The sequence below is a fragment of the Mauremys mutica genome, chromosome 9 (genome assembly GCF_020497125.1).
Source record: "Mauremys mutica isolate MM-2020 ecotype Southern chromosome 9, ASM2049712v1, whole genome shotgun sequence".
Classification (NCBI taxonomy): domain Eukaryota; kingdom Metazoa; phylum Chordata; order Testudines; family Geoemydidae; genus Mauremys; species Mauremys mutica.
Genome location: NC_059080.1, coordinates 48,686,867 through 48,705,981, shown reverse-complemented (window position 1 = coordinate 48,705,981; position 19,115 = coordinate 48,686,867). Strand labels below are relative to the sequence as shown.

The 19,115-nt window shown below is 50.7% G+C and overlaps 1 protein-coding gene across 5 annotated transcripts in view; it reads right to left on the bottom strand.

Moving 5' to 3' along the window:
- ANO7 (anoctamin 7) overlaps positions 1 to 19,115 on the bottom strand; it is a 30,548-nt gene that overhangs the window by 8,113 nt on the left and 3,320 nt on the right. For 3 of the 5 annotated variants that reach the window (XM_045030162.1, XM_045030164.1, XM_045030163.1), the window contains exons 3-17: positions 16,661 to 16,804; positions 15,963 to 16,038; positions 15,232 to 15,398; positions 13,541 to 13,648; positions 12,751 to 12,887; positions 11,576 to 11,633; positions 9,051 to 9,161; positions 8,548 to 8,713; positions 6,670 to 6,760; positions 5,898 to 5,994; positions 3,541 to 3,684; positions 3,317 to 3,454; positions 2,994 to 3,092; positions 2,791 to 2,893; positions 1,341 to 1,452 (exon numbers count right to left, since the gene is read on the bottom strand). In XM_045030162.1, the coding sequence (XP_044886097.1) occupies positions 1,341 to 1,452; positions 2,791 to 2,893; positions 2,994 to 3,092; positions 3,317 to 3,454; positions 3,541 to 3,684; positions 5,898 to 5,994; positions 6,670 to 6,760; positions 8,548 to 8,713; positions 9,051 to 9,161; positions 11,576 to 11,633; positions 12,751 to 12,887; positions 13,541 to 13,648; positions 15,232 to 15,398; positions 15,963 to 16,038; positions 16,661 to 16,774 (1,721 nt within the window). In that variant the 5' untranslated portion in view covers positions 16,775 to 16,804. Of the gene's footprint in view, positions 1 to 1,340; positions 1,453 to 2,790; positions 2,894 to 2,993; positions 3,093 to 3,316; positions 3,455 to 3,540; positions 3,685 to 5,897; positions 5,995 to 6,669; positions 6,761 to 8,547; positions 8,714 to 9,050; positions 9,162 to 11,575; positions 11,634 to 12,750; positions 12,888 to 13,540; positions 13,649 to 15,231; positions 15,399 to 15,962; positions 16,039 to 16,660; positions 16,805 to 18,749; positions 18,768 to 19,115 lie in introns of those variants that run through there. The other 2 variants (XM_045030166.1, XM_045030165.1) reach the window with 2 other exon arrangements.

Genomic DNA, 19,115 nt, shown 5'->3' with positions numbered 1-19,115 from the left:
TCACCACCAGGGAGCAGAAGCCCCAAGTTGCCCAAGGAGTCTCAGCTCTGAGCTTTGGAGGGGCTTCCCCAATGGGCATGTGCTTCCCAAATAGGGTGACCAGACAGCAAATGTGAAAAATCGGGACGGGGGTTGGGGGTAATAGCTATATAAGAAAAAGACCCAATAATCGGGACTGTCTCTATAAAATCGGGACATCTGGTCACCCTATTCCCAAACTCAGCTTCTCACACAGAGACCCCTCGGATACAGGACCCCCAGCCCCTCAACAGTCTGAACTGGCTGTGTGTGCCATGGGATCATACACTGAAAAGGCCAGCTAGCTCTCCGACATGCTCACTGCACGGATACAGGGCTGCTTCAGAGCTACACAGGCACAAGGGTGGTTTCTAGTTGCTCCTTCCCACATTAGAATTGTGCCGGAAACCCGCACATTCCATCTCATGCCGCTCATTGCCTCTAGATGGCAGCAGTGCTGCAGCTTCCCTGTCTCTCTCTCTTGCAGTGGTTCTCAAACTTTTTTTTTCCCTCCAAGGACCACTTGAAAATTGCTGAGGGTCTTGAAAGATCATTAAGTGGTCCGCCCAAATGTTGTTTGTACTGTTAGCTAACTATTGTAAAGTGTTTTGGATAAAAGTGCTAGATCTTAAAAAAATAAACATTTTTTGTTCTACAAATAAAAGCACACACCTCATATTTTAATGTCAGTAGTCTTACCTTTCTAATGTGATGGATGTGCCCTCTCCGCCCCCCCCCCCCCGTGGCAGCCCCCAAGCTGGGGCTGGGAAGGGGGGAGTGTCTCTGCCCCACCCAGAGCTAAGGCTGGGAAGAAGGCAGCCGCAGCCCTGGCGTTGGAGAAAGTCGCCTCTTTCTCTGGCCACCACAACCCTGCACCTCCCAAATTTCCCACCCCCCACCTCTTCTCACCCCACTTCCCCCTCCCAACTACCCCCTATTCCCCCCCAAGGCCACCACCTCATCTTACATGTGCATCTTCTCCAGGGTTCAGGCACCTAATTAGTGGAGCCACACCTATGCAGCTCCACTAATTAGGTCGGTGGCCCTTCATTCTCTCGTGTGTGGCTGCACACCTTAGAGGGAACTATCCGCGGACCACCTGAATGGAGCTGGCAGATCACTCATGGTCCGCTGACCACAGTTTGAGAACCACTGCTCTACGGCTATCCACTGGAACTGCACATCACCAGGTCCCTCTGGGCCAGCCGCAGGAACTCCAGCCACCAGCTAAGATGGGTTTATGTTTGGAGGAGGGGGCCATGCCCCAGAGCTGGGGGATCGGTGGGGGAGGCAAGAGCTGCCCTCCCCTGGAGATGTCTTACCTGCCCTTGAAGAATGCGATGTAGATGGGAGAAGAGTAGAAATTGACAAACTGGAAGACAAACACTTTGAAGGTGAAAGCATCTTCATACTTCGTCTGAGTCCGGTGCATCTCTGTGGCAGAGCAACACACACAGACAGCATCAGCTCTGCCCTGCGGCAACATTCAAGCAGACTAGCAGCACTTACTCCTGTCACCCAGTAACCATGGCAACAGCATCCCTAACAGAGGAACCTGGATGACTGTGTGTTGTTTAGGAGGCTTTTTTGTTTGATCTTTAAGATGTCTGTATTTTTAAAACTCCCAACAAATGCATGGTCACCTAGGATTTCAGGGGTGTTATGTTATATGGTGTGGCCATGCAGTACGTCATAGGACAGCCAGGATAGAACTCAGTCCCTCTTGTGCACAAGCCCATGGCTCTGCTTCTTGAGCCTATGGAGAATCTCAATTAGCAGTCAGCAGTAAAGGGCCTAGGACACACACATGTACAGTTCTGATTCTGCCCAGCAGAGGGCAATAATGTTGCACTGTACCTATAAACTAGCTACTAGCAAATTCATTAGAATTATTTTTCTTTTTAAAGGCTAATAAAGATCATATCCTTTAATATTATTTCTAGAGCTGGTGAAAAAAATTGCGGTATTATTCTGCAAAAAAATTAACAAAAACATTTTCATTTCCTGTAAGTTTGAAATTTTCGGCAGAAAATATCCAACAACTGTCACTAAATTTCAGTGTATTGATTAAATGAAAACCAAAGTTCCCTCCACCAGCCAAAAAAAGAATATTTCAATTAAAATTAAAATATTAATCAAAAAGATTGTTTAAAAAATTCAGCCTTCTCTAATTATTTCCAACATCCCTCTGCACACACAATGCTTTCCCCAGGCATGTGCCAGCATTAGCCCTGGACCCACAGAAAGCCATTGGACACCTGACTACAGGACTTGTGCATTGCAACTTTTGATGTTTTGCCCTATGAGACAAATTCCTGCCTTGTGTCACACTATCTAGCTTGCAGGACCTAAGACAGCATTCATGAAAACTGGGAAAGGTGGCAACCTTGTGACCCTACACCAAACACCTGCACTCATTCCCTGCCTTGGTCCCTCTCTACTTTGATCTGAGCCCTTCCACCTTTCTCAGTTCCTGACCTGTCTGTATCCTCGTTTTTCTGCCTTTTCCCTTCTGCACCTAAATCCAATTTCTTTTAGCAGCCCCTGCTTAATGGCATAAGAATCTAGCTGAAGACAATGGACCAGATTCTCCCCTCCTGTGTGAGTGGGTGTGACTCCCTCTCAGATCAGGTGGCAGTGTTTCACACTCGCTTTGTGCAGGTGGATGCGATTGCAATGCAAAAGTTGCAAAGGAGTGGGGAGCCAGGCCTGTCAGGAACTGTCCCAGGGAACCACAGTTGAAGTCTGTGCCATTTCTCTTCCACCACTTACCCCACTTGGTAAGGAAATGGGCCAGTGCAATGTAAATTTTAGAGAGGATGAGGATGAAGATTAGATTCACCACTGAGCCCGTGAGGCTGGCAATACGAGACGCCTAGAAAAGAGGAGAGCAGAGGGAATGAACCAGAACATCCCCTGGGCCTTGCTCAAGCCCATTAAACCCCAGGGCAGAGCTGGCTGCATCTACCTCTTACCGATGCCACAAAGAGGAAGTTCCCAGATCTTGACACAAGGATGCTGACGATCGCCCGGTACAGGATAATGGAGATCAGAAACATCACAACCACAGCAATCTGCAAACACAACCCAGTGGCCATCAACTTGCCATCAGGAACTACAGTGTGTTTGGGGGAGCTGGGCTTGCTCTGATCTCTGGGGGCACTGGCAGCTATGGAAGAGCCATGCAGGCAGTAAGAGGCAAACAGCATGCAGAAAAGAGGCAGTCATGCCAGGAGCTGCAGACTCCATGAAAGACCTTCAGAGCCAGGCACAGGGCAGCGGCCTGCAGTGCCCTTACCATCATGATGATGACCATCAATCCAGCCGTGACCCGTTTTACACGGTTCCGCTTAGGAAAATATGGCTCCTCTGCTCCAGTAATTGGGTTCTCCATCGTCATGGGAGCCATGGCAGTGAACTGAGGTCGCGGCCGCTCCTAGGACAGTGGGAAAAGGCATCACCTTGATTTGGCTTTGTACAGCCTTGGGAGTTCAGCTGTGTGATGGAGGGCCAGGCCTGTACCTCAATATCCTCGAAATCGGAACAGTCCCAGCGATGTGCCAGGGTGGCGTTCATCCGCTTCCAGTACTCCAGGAATGTCACCGCCCACAAGGACATGAAAATGCTGAAGAAGATGGTCCCACCATGGTCGAAGAGGCGACCTGCCTATGGAGCAAAGCAAGGCGAGTGAAAGGAATACACAGGGGACCTGTAGGAGGAAAGGGATGCTAAGGTGGATCCTGAGAGCAGCAGAGTGCTAATTTTCTGGGTGTGTGAAGGAGGGTGAGGGCAGGAGAGAGATAATGAGTTTCCCTCTGGGACAGACCAGGAGGTTCCCCAAGGGAAGCATTGGGGTTTCTGTAAGAGACAAAGCAGCACTGGAACTGATCATCTACAAGAATCAGAGTGCTGGATCAGTCTGAGTCCTTGGACTCAGGCTGCAGCGCTCCAGAGGCAGCAAGGAGATCAGTGGCAGCATAATGCACAGCTGATTTGCCCACTTGTTGCCAACACCAGACCCATGCTGCTCCCAAACACAAGTCATGGCATGCCAGGAATGGAGGCATGGGGACAGGGCGATTGCGATTCCTGTGTCTGATCAACCAGAGCTGCCTGTGCTGCACTGAGAAGGCGACGGTGGGGTATGGCTTTGGGGTGTGCAGGGAGCAGTTCACAGCTTGGGGCCCCGTACAGGCTTCATCCCCAGGCTCAGAGCAGGATCCCTCCGACTCTGAGCATTCATCTCTCCCTGCACAGGGATGGGGCCTCAGCTTCAGACAGGCAGAAAGGAAGAGAGTCTTTCCTTATTCTCTCTGGATTTGCTTGAATCTCCCTGGGAAGAGGTTGGAGCCACATGGAGAGGTCACCCTCACTGTCTGAGGAAGCTTACGTCAGCACTATCAGCGCTATCTCCTGCTGGCGAAAGAGCATTGAGCCAGATCCCCAGCTGGTGTAAATCAGCCCTAGCTCCACTGGAGCCAATGGGACAGATCCCCACCTGGTGCAAGTCTGGACCAAAACTGAAGTCAATGGAGCCATGCCAATTTACATCAGTTGGGAGGACTGGTCCATTATGTAGCTTACAGAGGGAGATTAGCCCGACAACCATAATCCCTTAAGTGTAGAATCTTGCGACTACCCAGCTCAGCAGAGGCTTGCTGTGCAGAGCAGATCTCCGTCCTGAGGCAAGAAACGTCCATGTGGTAGTGTGAATCTGCATAGCCAGTTCAAGCTGCAGAAAGCCTCTTCTGTACTCTGCTGTGCTTTCCACACACACTAGAGCAGCACCCGAGAAGGAGCTGTCCCTGAGATCCGTCTCTGCTGCTCCACTCCATGTGCAAGCAGCAAAGTGAAACAGACCCCTTCTCATCTCTGCAGCATGACCTGCTCCAGCACCAGAAAGGAGAGACTTTGTACACACAGGGAGAGGAGAGGTGGGAGGGAATCAGACAAGGAATGCAAGAGAGGGAACAAGGAGGGATAGCAGGGGGAAGCCAAGGAAGAGGCAGTGGACCTGGGGAGGAACAGACTAGGGAGGGGATGCAAGGGAGAAGAGGGTAAGAGGAGCTGGAGAGGGATGGTTTAGGAGGTGGGATGCCAGCAAATGTGCACAGCTGGGAGGAGGGAGACTAGTGTGAAAGTAGAATTAATTATATTGTAAAAATAAGAATGGATTAAAGAAATGTTGTATGTTCCTTTAAGCAGAAATAAATGTTGAAATACAGGTGTCAGGAAAAGAAACATTAAGGCATAAACAATGAACCCACTTAACATTAGTCGAAGATTGGTAAAAGTTAGTAAGGAAATTAACTATGTATGTCCAGCCTCTGGTAAACTTGTCAGTTCTGCTTCCTTTGTTATCTTGTTAAGTCCGTGCCCTTTTATCTGTATAAATAAGATAGTTTGTGTCTTGCATGGTGCTCACATTATCTGGGTGTTCTTAGCAGAGCGCTGTGCTAATAAAACAGAGTGGTCTGACAAACTGTGAGCCCTGAGTCTAACTTTGACACTAGAAAGAGGGGAAAGGGTCCAATGCTGCTGATGGGAGGGGATGAGGAAAGGTCCTGGGGGAGGTGAGTCCTGGTGCTCTCTCCTCTCACACAGAAGCATGTCCCCTGAGATGTCTCCTCTAGTGCCATTAAGATGAAAAGGCAGAGAGCAAATCCCAGTGCATTGTGCTTGTGCAAACAGCCTGGTTATCACCCCTCCTCGTGCATGAACACAGCACCTCCCAGCCCAGCCAGGCCCTGGCGCAGGGGCGAGAGAGCTGTGCACACCTGGGCATTCTAGCAAGCACCATCTACGGGGGAGACTGCAGGATATTCTCTCTTCCTGGTCCTCCCCTTTGGAAATTAACCACTCAGAGCCACAAACCTTACCTTGAACATGCTGCAGATGCTGGAGAGCTGCCACTGTGGGCACTCCTTACACAGCGGGCACATCTGGTACTGATCCTCGCTCTCACAGATCTCCTGCCTGGGGGAGGCAGACAAGGAAAGAAATCAGGACCATGGTACATCCTTTCGCACCTCTTGAGGCCTCATTCTTTCCAGTGATGCAGGACTAGCCAGGACCCCATGGGAGTCCATAAACACTGATCCTTAAATCAGCCAGAGGGTCCTGGGGGAGCAGAGCCGCTGAGCACATTCCCCTTGCAGGACCTCAGGTGAGAGCACGGCATTTGGGATCAAAGCTGGGATGCTCACGTGGCAGCACAGAGCACTGGCCCTTTGCTGCCTGTCCTTGCCCTGGACAGAAACACCTCATGGAGCTTCTCCCCAACAGTTTCCTCTGGTTAGAATCTAGCCATTGCCCCTCCATGTTGGAACCTGGGGCCAGACAGGGAGGAACAGGTGGTCACATACTGGGTGACATTTCCCTGCAGGGTGTTTAGGGGACTTTGACCCCCTCGCAGTTGGGTTGTTCACCAGGAGTTTTGCTCAGAAGCCTGTGAGAAGCCAGGTTTGCTCAACAGTGAGCGTGCGTTTTGGGGGTGCTGTGGCTTAGTGGACTGACCTCAGGAGAGGCAGCCAGGAATTGCTGACTTCCAGCCTTCCCTGGGGCTGCCCCCACATCCTCCAGGCTGGAGACAGCCAGTGGGAGAGGGAAGGAGAAGGCAGGGACAGAAAGGGGAGAGATGCTGACACTTACGCAGGTATGTCGCTCAGCATCAGAAATATGCCTGCGATGAAAACCAGTGTCCCCACAACTGCCGCAGGCAACAGCCACCCAGTATAGAAACCTAAAGAGAGGGAAGAGAGAAGGCCAGTCCCTCAGAGTGGGAGTCTCATTGCAAACACAGGACCTGTAGCCAACCTGTACCCTCATCTCAGCAGCAGAGCCCAGTTCAGAGCCCCACATTCCTAGTGAAACCAATTGCGGAGCGACACACTGCATCCCAGCAGCTGAAGGAGAGTCCCCTGCTAGCCATTGTAAAGGAGGATTCCCACCATGTTCTCAGAGGTCACTTGGGGAGCAGGGGCTTCCTCCCATCTACATGCGGGTAAAAGGGGAGGTTAAGGATTATCCCACCCTGGCATTGACTTCAAGAGCCTCCTGCTGGCTATGTCCTCACCCTGAGACGTGGCCTCCAGAGAGAGGCTGGGTTTGGTAATGGCCGTAGGGCAGGACTTTCAAAACCATTCAGTGCTGGCTCAGTTCTGCTCCTATGGAGCAGAGCTTGCCCAGTGCCGAGTGGCAGTTGGAATCCCACCTTCGTGTCCAATGCACAGAGACAACGATCCAAGTTAATCAAGTCGGGAGGCAGGGCAGAGTCTGTTACGCTTGCCAGCATGCCAACAATTACGTTCTTTGGCCATACATCAACTTTTTGTTTCTCCCCATTCCAGACCTATTTTTAATTAATTTAATTTTTAATTAATTTTGTCCATTTCTCTCTCCTTTTTCTTCCCTCCCTTTCTATTGCACCTTCTCCCTCCTCTCCTCAGCGACAGGCAGTGGGAATGGATGGTGTTCCTGGGGGAAGCCTCAGAGAAAGGGTGTTGGGGGGCTTGCATGTAGATCTAGGCTCCAGCTACGATCTCCTCTGATCAGGAGTGCCACAGCTGGGGTCCCATCATGGAGAACTTGTCTTGATGGGCTGTGGCGAAGGGATGAGTGTCCTGGTCTATGAAGGGTTTTGTAGATTAGGACTAGGACTTGAAACTCAGCCCCACCGCAGACAGGGACCAGCAAAACATCCATTGCTCCTGCTTGGTCAGCCACGTTCATTTCAAATGCATCCCACAGCTTGGACACAACAGGAAGGGCTTCTGGCCATTGGAGCTTTCGGGCTGCTGCTCTGTGCAAGAGGGACAGCTTTCCTTGCTTGGCAGACAATCCCAGTACAAGAAAAACAAATGCACCCTAATCTAGCTTCTCTTAACAAGCCATAGCAGGAAAGGGGCAAGAAGGATGATTAGTGAAAAATGGCAACCTGAGGAAGATCCTCCCTGTTCCTCTGGCAATGACACCCATGCACCCGATGTAAAGGGTGCCCCTTACTATAGTACAGCCCGTCCTTGGTCTGCATTGGGGAAGCAAAGCGCTCTGCTTACACAAGCGATTGTTATTCTCTGCGCTGATCCCAGCATTCCCTGCAGCAGAAGACAAGGAGGCCGATGCTCCAGTGGAGCATTAGCTCTTTCTGGAGAAGGTTTCAGGTTAGGGCAGAGCTGGGTGCCACAGTAGGTGGTTGAGGGAGCAGTAAGGAGCAGGGCAGAACAATGCACACTAGTGCTGGTGGTGCCCTTCCGCTGCTGGCTAGAACCCATCCCCTTTGTGCCACATGGCTGCAGGAGGCATTATTCTTCACCAAGCCTGGACAGTCTGATCTCCTGATCAGCGAGGCTCCAGTTCCTTTTCCAGTGGACATGGTTATCGCAGCTCAGGAATTGGTTGGAGACAGAGGTGCAGGCTAGAGGCTAAAGAGAATGGGGCAGGAGATCCAGGGCAGCATATTGACACATCTGGCTGGGGCCAGGGATGAAGGCAGGTTGTAGGGAGGGCTCCAAAGAGCATTGTACTCACCCAGCCAGGCAAAGTAGAGTGCGATCTTCTCTCCAAAGTACCTGCGGATGTGATCCAGTGGCTGGTATTTGTTCCATTTCCACCACCTCGCCCAGTACTGGAAGAGGACCTGGCGCTCGGTCAGGGTCTCAGGGGCCAGCCTGTCAGCGGGTACTGCAAAGGGACCCTGCAGGGGAGAAGCAGGGAGGTTCCAACTGAGGCTGGTGAAAGCAGAGCAGCTGGCTGGGCTGGGCTGGGGAGAGGGGTTTGACAGCAGCCCCCTGCCTCCCCAGCTCCCCACAGCCATGCTACCCCAACCCCAGTTACCTCCGCGTTCTTTTGGAAAGGCTGAATAAGGAGCTTTTTGAACAGCCCGGTCCCCTTCTGGGCAGAGGCCACACAAGTGCTCTGCCTGGCCAGGGCTCCCTGCTGCCCCCTGAGCTGTAGATCGGGGCATGACCAAAGTCCAGTCTGGCTGAGGTAGCAGGGAACCGGTGCTAGAAAGAGACTGTCTCCTGACTTACCTCATGCAGAGGGAATGCAGCTGCAAAGACATTCTCGCTCAGCAGCCGATCCACCCCAACCTCCCCCTGCTTCAGGTGGCCATATGGTGTCGTGGCCAGGATCTCGTACAGCTGGGGGAAGCAAAGAGATGGTAAATAACTGCTGTCATCCTGACGAAAGCTCCAACGAGAGCCCCATGATCTCTCTCTAAGCACCAACACCATGCTCTGCACTGCGCTATGGAGACCCATGCCTCAAAGGTTCTCAGCAACCATCTTTCCAGAGGGAAATGGAGAATTTGGGTGGAAAGAGACTAAACAAGTTCATATGAATTCAGGTACAAGAAGTTGGGTTTTGCCACCAATTCCAAGCCTGACTCTCATAGGCATTGTAACATTCCCTTCCCCAGACATTGAAACCTGAGAAAGAAGGGTTCGTTTTTAGTCAGCCTCTTTAAACTTTGTGTGTGTTAAAATCTATTTAACTCCAATTGCCAATGATGTCTTAGGAGAAAAGTTGTCTTTGTTAAAATTCAAACCCCACACTGCCCATGAATGAGCAAAATCCTCACACTACACCTCCTTCAGACTCCACAAAAAGCCTAAACCAGAGAAGACCAGAATTAACAGCCATGATATTTCTATTGTTAACAAACAAGAAAGACAACTTTGTTTGAAACACATCTTTCAGGCCTTTATATATCATAAAGCAACACAAATGAGTGAGAGCTATTCTTAAAAAAAAAAATCTTTGCAGGATTCCTTTAAGCCTAAAGTCACACAAATGAGGAGGAGAATGCAGACAGGAAAGAGAAAACAAATGGCTGTTTTCTTACTTCACTATTTTCTTCTTTAAAATAAGTGGCCTATTTTCTCTGTGTTCTGTAGCTGCTTTTCCATTATCACCCCAGCCCAGTCAATATGGTCAGGAACAAACTCACAGCACATATGTCTTGGTGTCCTCACAAATACACTGGTAATTTACTAGCAGCTACGTTTGTATCAGTTCTGACCTGTATTTTGCAAAGTGCACTTTTGACAGGCTCTAGTCCATGGGCAGACACTGCCCCAGTGGGAGAAATTCATCACTTCTGGGCTTTTGACTTTCCTCATTGGAAGTCAAGTTTTTGGCACCAGGCTGCATGGCTGCTTGGCTCACAGCACAAAGAGATGGAGCAGGAAGGAAGACCCTCCTATCTTGAGGTTTATAAACAGCAGGATATTGTTGATCATTAGTGGGCTTGGTAGAATTCAATTTTTATCTTTTTATAATTAATGGATAATATTGATGTTTATTTTAAGCAGTTTTTAATCTATTTAAACTTTCAGAGTTACACAAAAAAATTTTAAGCATTTTTTAAATGTTTATTAATTTAAATTTTCATAGTGGCAGGAAATAATGGGGGGGGTGTCAGACAATAATTATTTAATGATAGTAGATGTTGTGATTCACAAAGTTAAAGTTCTATAACCAGTAAAACAAAATTGACAGCATCACATCAAAATATATGAAGTAAATATCCTTGAATCACACTCTAATACAAGCAGCATTTTTCTTACTTTACTTATCTGTGAGTTTCGTTTATCAATGGAAATATTTTTTCGTCAGCTTGCATTGTACAGTAAAATTGACGTTTCTTGATAAAAATCTAATCCTTCCATCTAACCGTTAGCTATTGCCTCACACCCTGGCAGGACATGACCAGTATGTTCAGTGACTGAGAGACTTGCAGGAGCTGACAGAGGCAGGATGGTCCAGTAATTAGGGCAGTAGTCTAAGACTTGCGAGACCTGGTCCTGCTCCGCCACAGACTGTGTGTGTGAACTTGGGCACGTCACCTAGCCTCTCTGTGCCTCAGTTCCCCACTTGTAAATGGGAATAATAGCTCTGCCCTGCCTCATAAGCTTTAAAGATTGTGAGGTGCTCAGATCCAATGAAGAGAGGGGCCCTGTAAGTCCCTAAAATAGATAGCTGATTCCCCATTACCTTGCACATTGCAGCCATTCACACCTGTGCAGCAAAGCAGAGACATCTGATTTGGTAACATTTCACACTCACTTTTCACAGGAGTAAGTGACCCTCTTTCTTTAGGCTGATCAGGATCTGGGATGTGCCTACCGCCTAAACAGCCAGGGTCACAAGCCCACTCGTTACTCAAGCTACCCCCTAAACTCAACCTTCCCTCTGCTTAAATGTCAACCTCCCTAGAGGCCACCATACCTGCCCCCAACCTAAGCCCATGCCTCCCTGGAAGCCCTGCACCCTCCAGATTCAAGTGGGGCCTTCTCCACGACACCCATCTCTCCTCCTAGCCCAAACCCAAGCCTCACCAGGGGCCCAAACTTGCTGCACCCAAAGCCTCCCCCCTGTGTGGCCCTTTCTGCCCGGGCCAGAACACTCAAGCCCTTCCCAGCTGGGCTGACACAAAAGCAATGAATTAGGATGATAAAGAATTGAACCAGAAGCCAAGGAGGAAGGGCCCATCTCAGCCCCAGGTCCTGCGGGACCTCTCCCTCCCCAGAAGACCCCTGGGCTGGCTACTCACTATCCTGTGCCGCTGTGTGCTGCTGAAGAAGGTGTCTTGCTCATTGCTCCCTAGGAACCTGCAATCACACACACCAGAACCATGATGGGAACATGCCCCCCAAAGTGCAACCCACAGGACAAGCCATCCTGCTTCCTCTCCCCGAGCCCACAGCCATCCACTTCCCCACCCCATTTTGCCACAGGTACAGCCCTGCACCTCACCCATCCAGCTGAGGATGGCACCTCCCTGCCCTTGCCAGCCCAGCTGCAAAGAGAAGGCACTTGCAGAGGCAGTTCCAACTGGCAGATCACCTCCGTGGCTTCATCCATCAGCTCAGAGGGGCGGCCTATAGAGTCACTCTCCCAGGATAGTCCTCTCACAGCAGCCTTGCTCTGCTGATCATCAACCCACCCACCCGACCCCTGCCTTTTGCGCACACATGGCTCCTCCTCCCTATAGGTACCTTGTGCCCGGCCAAGTGATGGTATTTAATTCTTATCCCTTTATTGCTCGGATAGCTTCGGCAGTGCACTAGGGGTCTCAGGGACACTGACACCAACGTGCTCCCTGCCCTGAAGAGTTTACGATCTAGGCCAAAGGTGGGCAAACTACGGCCCGTGGGCCACATACGGCCTGCAGGACCATCCTGCCCGGCCCTTGAGCTCCTGGCTGGGGAGGCTACCCCCGGCCCCTCCCCTGCTGTTCCCCCTCCCCCGCAGCTAAGCCACCGCACGGGCAGTGCTCTGGGTGGCAGGGCTGCACGCTCCTGCAGGGCAGCGCGGCAGCATGTCTGGCTCTGGGTGGCAAGTGGAAGGGGATCAGATGGGGGCGGGGGCCAGGCTGTTTGGGGAGCCTGCCCTACCCAGCCCTCCATACAGTTTTGAAACCTCGATGTGGCCCTCGGGCCAAAAAGTTTGCCCACCCCTGATCTAGGCAGATAACGTGCACAGGCAGAAAGGGGAAGGCAGACATCAGGCAGCTGCCTGGATGAGCACTCCAGCAGGTGGCATAACAGGCTTCCCTGTGGGTGCCCTGCAGGCCTGTTGGACAGGGAGAAGAGGTCTCCTCTCAGAGCCTCTTGGGTAACTGCCTGTGCCATAGCCCTTGCCCTCAGGGAGACAGCAGGAAGAGGAAAGGTGATCAGCACAAGGAAGCAGGAGTGAATTCGTTCCACAGGCTCCCGGGGCTCTTACCATGCTAACTTGTTCACTTTGAAGTGACAAGTGTAGTAGTCCAGGGGCAGATTGGGAACCTCCTCATGCAGCAGGCTGGGGACACCCAGCTGCTTCGCCACTCTGTCAGACCAGTTTGAAGCCTGATTCGGCAGGGCCTGGGCACAAGCAAGAGAAAAACGCTCAGGAGGAGGACAACAGCAGCAGCATGGTGCCGAGTCAGCTTCTGGGGACAGAGGAGGGTGGGGGAAGAGAGAAGTGCCCCAGCTGCATGCACAACAGCGCGAGAGGCTGGGAGCACTGGCATGTGAAAGAGGGTGAGTGGGGAAGAATTGAAGGGATAAGTAAGCTCCTCCGGGGCCTGCACAGGAGCCCCCCTGCTGATGTCCAGGACAGTTTTGCTGAGCAAAGCCCACAGGATTAAGGCCTCTGAAAACAGGAAGGCGATAAAATCGGGACCGTCCCAATATTTGGGTGGTTGTCCGGCGCCTTGACTGATCTTTTGCTCCGCTGGCAGCACTTAGTTTTTTGGGGTTTTTTTGCTTCGCCGACGGATCCTCCCCCACACCATGTGTCCCGATATTTTCTTCATCTCATCTGATCACCCTAATCTGGCTCCATACTGTGTCACTGCCCAGCCCAGAGTGTGCAACAATCAGCCGGCATGGAGTCATCCCCCCTCACAACTCTCCCCCCTGTGGCACATGGGAGAAGTGGGATGGCTTCACCCTGGCGACTGGGAGTTCCTCAGCTCCTGCAGGGGTGAACTGGGCCCTAGAGGGAAGAGGATGAGTCTCGGAAAGACCTTCACCTGCAGGGGGAGCCTCAGCTGGAGATCCTCTGCATAATAACACAGCACGCTCCAGGGGGCGTTCAGCAGCACATAGTGCACCACCTTCTTCTCATCCTGGACCACGTGCTGGGAGAGAAGAGGGAAAGATGGAATTAGCTACATGTTGTACTCAGGCCTGGCATTATAGGCTGGATCATCAGCTGGGGTGAATCAACAAGGATACCTTGAAATTGAGGCTTCTATGTAGATTCATAGCAGCAAGGGGCCAGCCATGCAGAGCTCACCCTAGCTGTGCTGTTACTAAGCCTCTAGCTAGGGGGATGTCTACACTGCAAAGAAAAATCCAGAGCTCAGGCTCACACGATGGGGCTAAAAATATCAGTGTAGATGTTCCTGCTCAGGCTGGAGCCCAGGGCCCCGAACTGTGTGTCTCAGAGCCCGGGGCTCCAGCCAGAGTCGGAACATCTACACTGCTATTTTTAACCCTGTAGTGTGAGCCCAAATCAGTTGACCTGGGCTTGGAGACTCACTGCCAGGGGTTTTCTTTTGCAGTGTAAACATGCCCTAGGAATCTTGCAGAGCTCGGGAACTGCGCAGCAGAGGAGCACCCACCATATGTAGCTCCCATATCACACAGAGCAAGCCGTGCTCCTGTTGGCAGACACCTCCCATCACTCATCTCCACGACAGTGCATCTCCCAGCAGGCCAGGCAGCGTGAGACCAAAGAGCTCCCCTCCTGAGCCTGCCAGGAGAATCACCAGATGACCGGAGTAGGTTAGACACACTCACCATGTGGCACAAAGTCATTATTATTCCAATGAAAGAGCAGATGATTCCCTAGCCACCCACCGCAGCCCTGCCTCATTCCCAGCAGGCTGAAATGCCCACTGCTGCCCTGGCCCATTCACTGGGGAGGGGGCCATTTTGGAACAGGGTAAAGTTCTGGCCCCAGGCTCCATCCATTTTGTGGTACTCTGGCGGTGGAAAGAGGAGGGAGAGCTTCCTGAAGAGGCATAATCTGTTATCCCTCATGACAAATAAATGGTGTGGCAGGTGCGGGCAGGCTAGGCTACGCTGGGGGCTCTATGGGCCCCTGACCAGGTTCGGGATAAAGGAAGCGGGAAGGTGATTTACAGACGTTGGTCATTCGTGTCACTTAATGCTCTGCTGGAAGGTGCGCAGATACTATGGTGATGGTATCTAACATGACACAATAGAAAGGCACCTTTGCCCTCCTCCTGTGCCCAGGGGACCACGCCCATAATTTTGCTCTAACATGCTGGGCCTTGTTTCTACATGAACCAGGTTTTCTCTGCTGGGTGAGCGATGCAGAGAGGACTGACCATGTGTCCTGGCTCCAGTGGGGGAAGAAGGCTCAATTTATCACCACGTGCTGGCAGGCTGCCTATATTGCTGACAGATGGCTGCATTTCCAGCCTCCTCCTCAGACTGCCCAGCCAACTGGCCCTTTGCTTTCCTTTCCCCACCGAGAGAAGCCAGGACCAAGCCAAGGTGGACAATGAGCTCCCCTTTCTGGAGAGGGTGGTCCTACACCGTCCAGACAGGATTACTGAGCAAAGGGGGGAAGACCAGGATCCAATGAACAAAGCAACTCTTCCCCCCAGGACAGGGTGGCCCTGCAGAGCCAGGCTAGTGTGCTGATACACAGGGAAGAAGCCTGCCTGGGCACCAGAAAGGATCCAGCTACCTTTTCTATACAGATCCCAGTGGCCTGGAGCTTGTTCAGAAACTTCTTCCGCCAAGTCTTGCGGACATCGACAGCTCTTCTCCACCGGGGCACCTCGCTCTCAGCAGTGGTTTCTTCATTCTGTCCCTCCTGCTCCTGGGGATCTGCTTCCCACACTAGGACGAAGTCTGGGACAAGAAGAGACAGCTTGTGTCCACATCACAGACAGATGGACACTGCAAGGCACATGGGGGCAAAGCTCTTGGGAACCACACTGCTCATGCTTCATCTGCTTCTCCATCCACTCCTGCCTGGTGCTCAGCTGATTCTTGTCACAGGGCCAAGTCTTGGTGGAGTAAGATGAGCAGCCTGCAGAAAGGGGCATGTGCAGGGAGGAGCAGGCTGGGGATTATAAACCTAAGAGCCCCACCCTTTATGGAATGAGTTTACCACATGTAGCTACAGGAAAAGTCCCAAGACAAACCAGGACAGTCAAGCTAGACAGGGGCCTAGTGGACTCCAGATATGCCCAACAGAACTACTGCAAACAGCAGAACCCATTCAGTTCTGCCCTATCCACGAGGACTGGCAGGCACATCCCAACCCAAGGGCGTCCACAGTGTTGAGAGCAGGGCTGGGGACTTCACCCCTTATTTACAGGTTTCCTTCTTTAAAATAAATAAATACAAAGGCCACCAACTTCAAAACCACCTCCCCATAGATTAACACTTCTCCCTGCGCTGTGTCCTCACCTATCCTGGTGCGTCCATCGCTGAAGACGTTTGCAGTGCTCTGCGTGACGTGGCTTGCTTGACTTGGTTTACTCAGCTAGAAATAAGTATTAACTCATAAGGGGCTTGTGTTTGTATCTGCAACAGCCCTGCCGAATGCTGACAGGAACTAGCAAAAGGAAGTGAAGGTGCTGCTGGCGTCATGCAGTCCCCACCAGGATTCCAGAAGTGAGTGTGACCTCACCGAGGTGCTAGCTAGGACTTATCTAAGCTCTCATCTGAGAGAAGGCAATGGACTACAGGGCTGCCCTCCTACAGTGAGCATATGCCACTGCCATGGTAATATGAAATAAGTCATGTGCATACAGTGGGAACTGCTGTTTGCAAACCAGTCTCAGTGCATTTAGTGACTGCCAGGAGACAGGGCCCACGAACAACGGCCAGCCAGCCTCACCGTTTGGAAGTGGGTGGCTCTGTATACAAGCTTGTCTATTGTTTGGAGCAGCTGATCTCCCTGAACACCCTCTCCTTCATCTTCCCTTTGGATGCAGGCATCCCTGGTGTTGTCTGCCCCCCACCTCTTCAACAGGAACAGGATCTGTGCTCCCAGAAAGCTCCCTAGTCATCCCCCCTGTGGCAGGAGGTGATGGGCGTAGATTAACCCACCCTTCCCCCTCACAGCTCTAAATATCCATCCACAGTAGATTTTATATGCCTACCTCCGAGATTTCAATAGGAGCCTGGCTCAGACTACCATAATAAGGCCCTTTGGCATTTTGGTCTTCACCCATCAGGTTGGCATGATCATCTGCTTTGATCTTTTTCCGCTGCATCTTGATCCTTCACGCCACCAGCACCTTCTGCTGTTTAGAAACAAGTCAGCAAGATGTGAGTGTAGTGTGAATGGGCCAAAGCTCCCTCCCACAGGAGGCAGCAGACCAGGCCTCACAATGTGTGGGGCCCCATGCCTGGAGAGATCAAGACACAGGTTGCCTCCCTTTCTGGTCCTGATGGTAGAGGTACAGGAGTGCTCTAGTGGGGAGCTGCTTCCTTCCCTTCTCGTTCTGCTGTGATACATTATTTTGCTACCTTGCTAGGCAGTTATTCACTATGTACAAGACTTACCTAATGCATTTTGTTTTAAATAAATGTAGGAGTTTTATTTAAAAATATCAAGGGGAATCTATAAGAGCAGCATTGCTAGCAGCGAGAACTTAGGTTGAGACACTGGAAAAAGAAATTGTTACCTTTTGTATCAGAGTGGTTTAAGTGAACACATGCATGCCATACAAGGATGTGTGAGCTTTCTTCAATTGCTTATCAAGAAGCCAGTCAGGAGAGGCTGGGAAAGATTTTAGGAAGAAGCTCTGAAGTGAAGCAGGAAGAGAGATGGAGTAGCTTTAGGGACAATTAAGTGCCTCGTTCCCTGTCTGGGTGGGGTGGCTGGGCATTCTGTAACACTTTCCATGGCATGTGACAATGGTAGTCATATTATAGTTTGGCTCAGAGGTCATCGCCAGAGATATTTAATAAGTTAGGGGACGTATATTTGATCTTAAGTTTAAGATTTCTTTTGTAAAGTGTTAAATCATTTATTATAAAATGTATTTGTTATTAGTGCTTTTAAAGCACCTGATATAGAATTTACATTTTAGAAGATATAACTTTGTTCTTTAAGAAAGTGAGATTAGCATCCCAACACTAAATATTATCCCTGTTTTACACACGGGAAACTGAGGCACAGAGCAATGGTGTGACTTGCTCACAGTAAGTTTGTGGCAGAACTGGGAATAGAACCAAGGTCTTCTGACACCAGTTCAATCCCTAAGCCACAACATGCGGAGTGCTGCTTTGGGACTCCCATCACAGGACGATACATATCTATCTTTCTTCGTCACATCAACTTCACAAAGAAACTTGCCCAGAGATAATGCAAAGGGGCTTGTTTTTCATAGCACATTAAACAAACTGTGCAGTAAGTGCAAAGAGTCCCAAACTCAGAAGGTAATTAGAGGTGGGAGATCTGGGAATCTCTTGTATGAAGTGGGCATTGCAGGCTGGGCATGACACAGACAGGACATAAGCAGCCTCAGCTGTGTCTCAGGAGCATCACTTTAGCCCCAGGGCTCTGAATCCTATTGTAACCACTGGTGCCTTCTACAGTAGGTTATTAGGTGTTACAAATGATTGGTTCAAATACCTTGAGTTTGCAATGCCTCATGCTCCCACACAGCAGCTGTCTCAGGTGTTCTACAAGCAATGGATTTGCCATTTGGCTCTAACACCTATGGAGAGGTCTCTAGCTGAGGGTCACTGAACTGTTGCAATCTTCAACCATTTCCATCCGAATGGGTGAAACACATTTTCCCCCTCATCCCCCCCGCTTCCCCAAGCATCACAGCTGTGGCAGTTCAGCTGCTGCTCATAACCCCATCCCAAAATGCAGCACCTCACATATGGAAGTTAGCCAAACTTTCCTCCCCATGCAGCACTGCCAGACACTGTAGGGTATTTGCCCCAGGAGTCTCAGAATACAGGTTGGGTCTGAATGCACCAAAATGGTTCTGTGAAAATCAGCCTGGGCAAGATAAAATGTAGTGAAGAAAAAATGCAATCCACATCATGCAAGTAATGCTGCTGCTGCTGCAACAGCTTCCTTGCTTGGTATCTAGAGGAAGAAACATGCTAAATATGTCCAAAAGCTCCCTCTTCCCTGCCAAGCTCCTTGAAAGCAAGTGGGTCACAGGCAGACACCTCCCCCATTCATATAGTAGGGGACTATTTTTGTTTAAGGTGAAAAACTGTTACCTTCCTGTTGTGGCCCATTATGGGTCTGGGTTCCAGGCAGCCACTGATGAGCATCTCAGCCAAGATAGTGAGCAACTAGTGATTTAGGGATCATAGAATATCAAGGTTAGAAGGGACCTCAGGAGGTCATCTAGTCCAACCCCCTGCTCAAAGCAGGACCAATCCCCAGGCAGTTTTTTACCCCACGTCCCTAAATGGCCCCCTCAAAGATTGAACTCACAATCCTGGGTTTAGCAGGCCAATGCTCAAACCACTGAGCTATCCCTCCCCCTGATGTCCAACTTGAGATCTGGTTTGTAGAAGGTGGGTGCCTGGCCCTTTCTGGAAATCAAGTCCCTCTAAGGCATCTCACATTGAGTGCCCCCA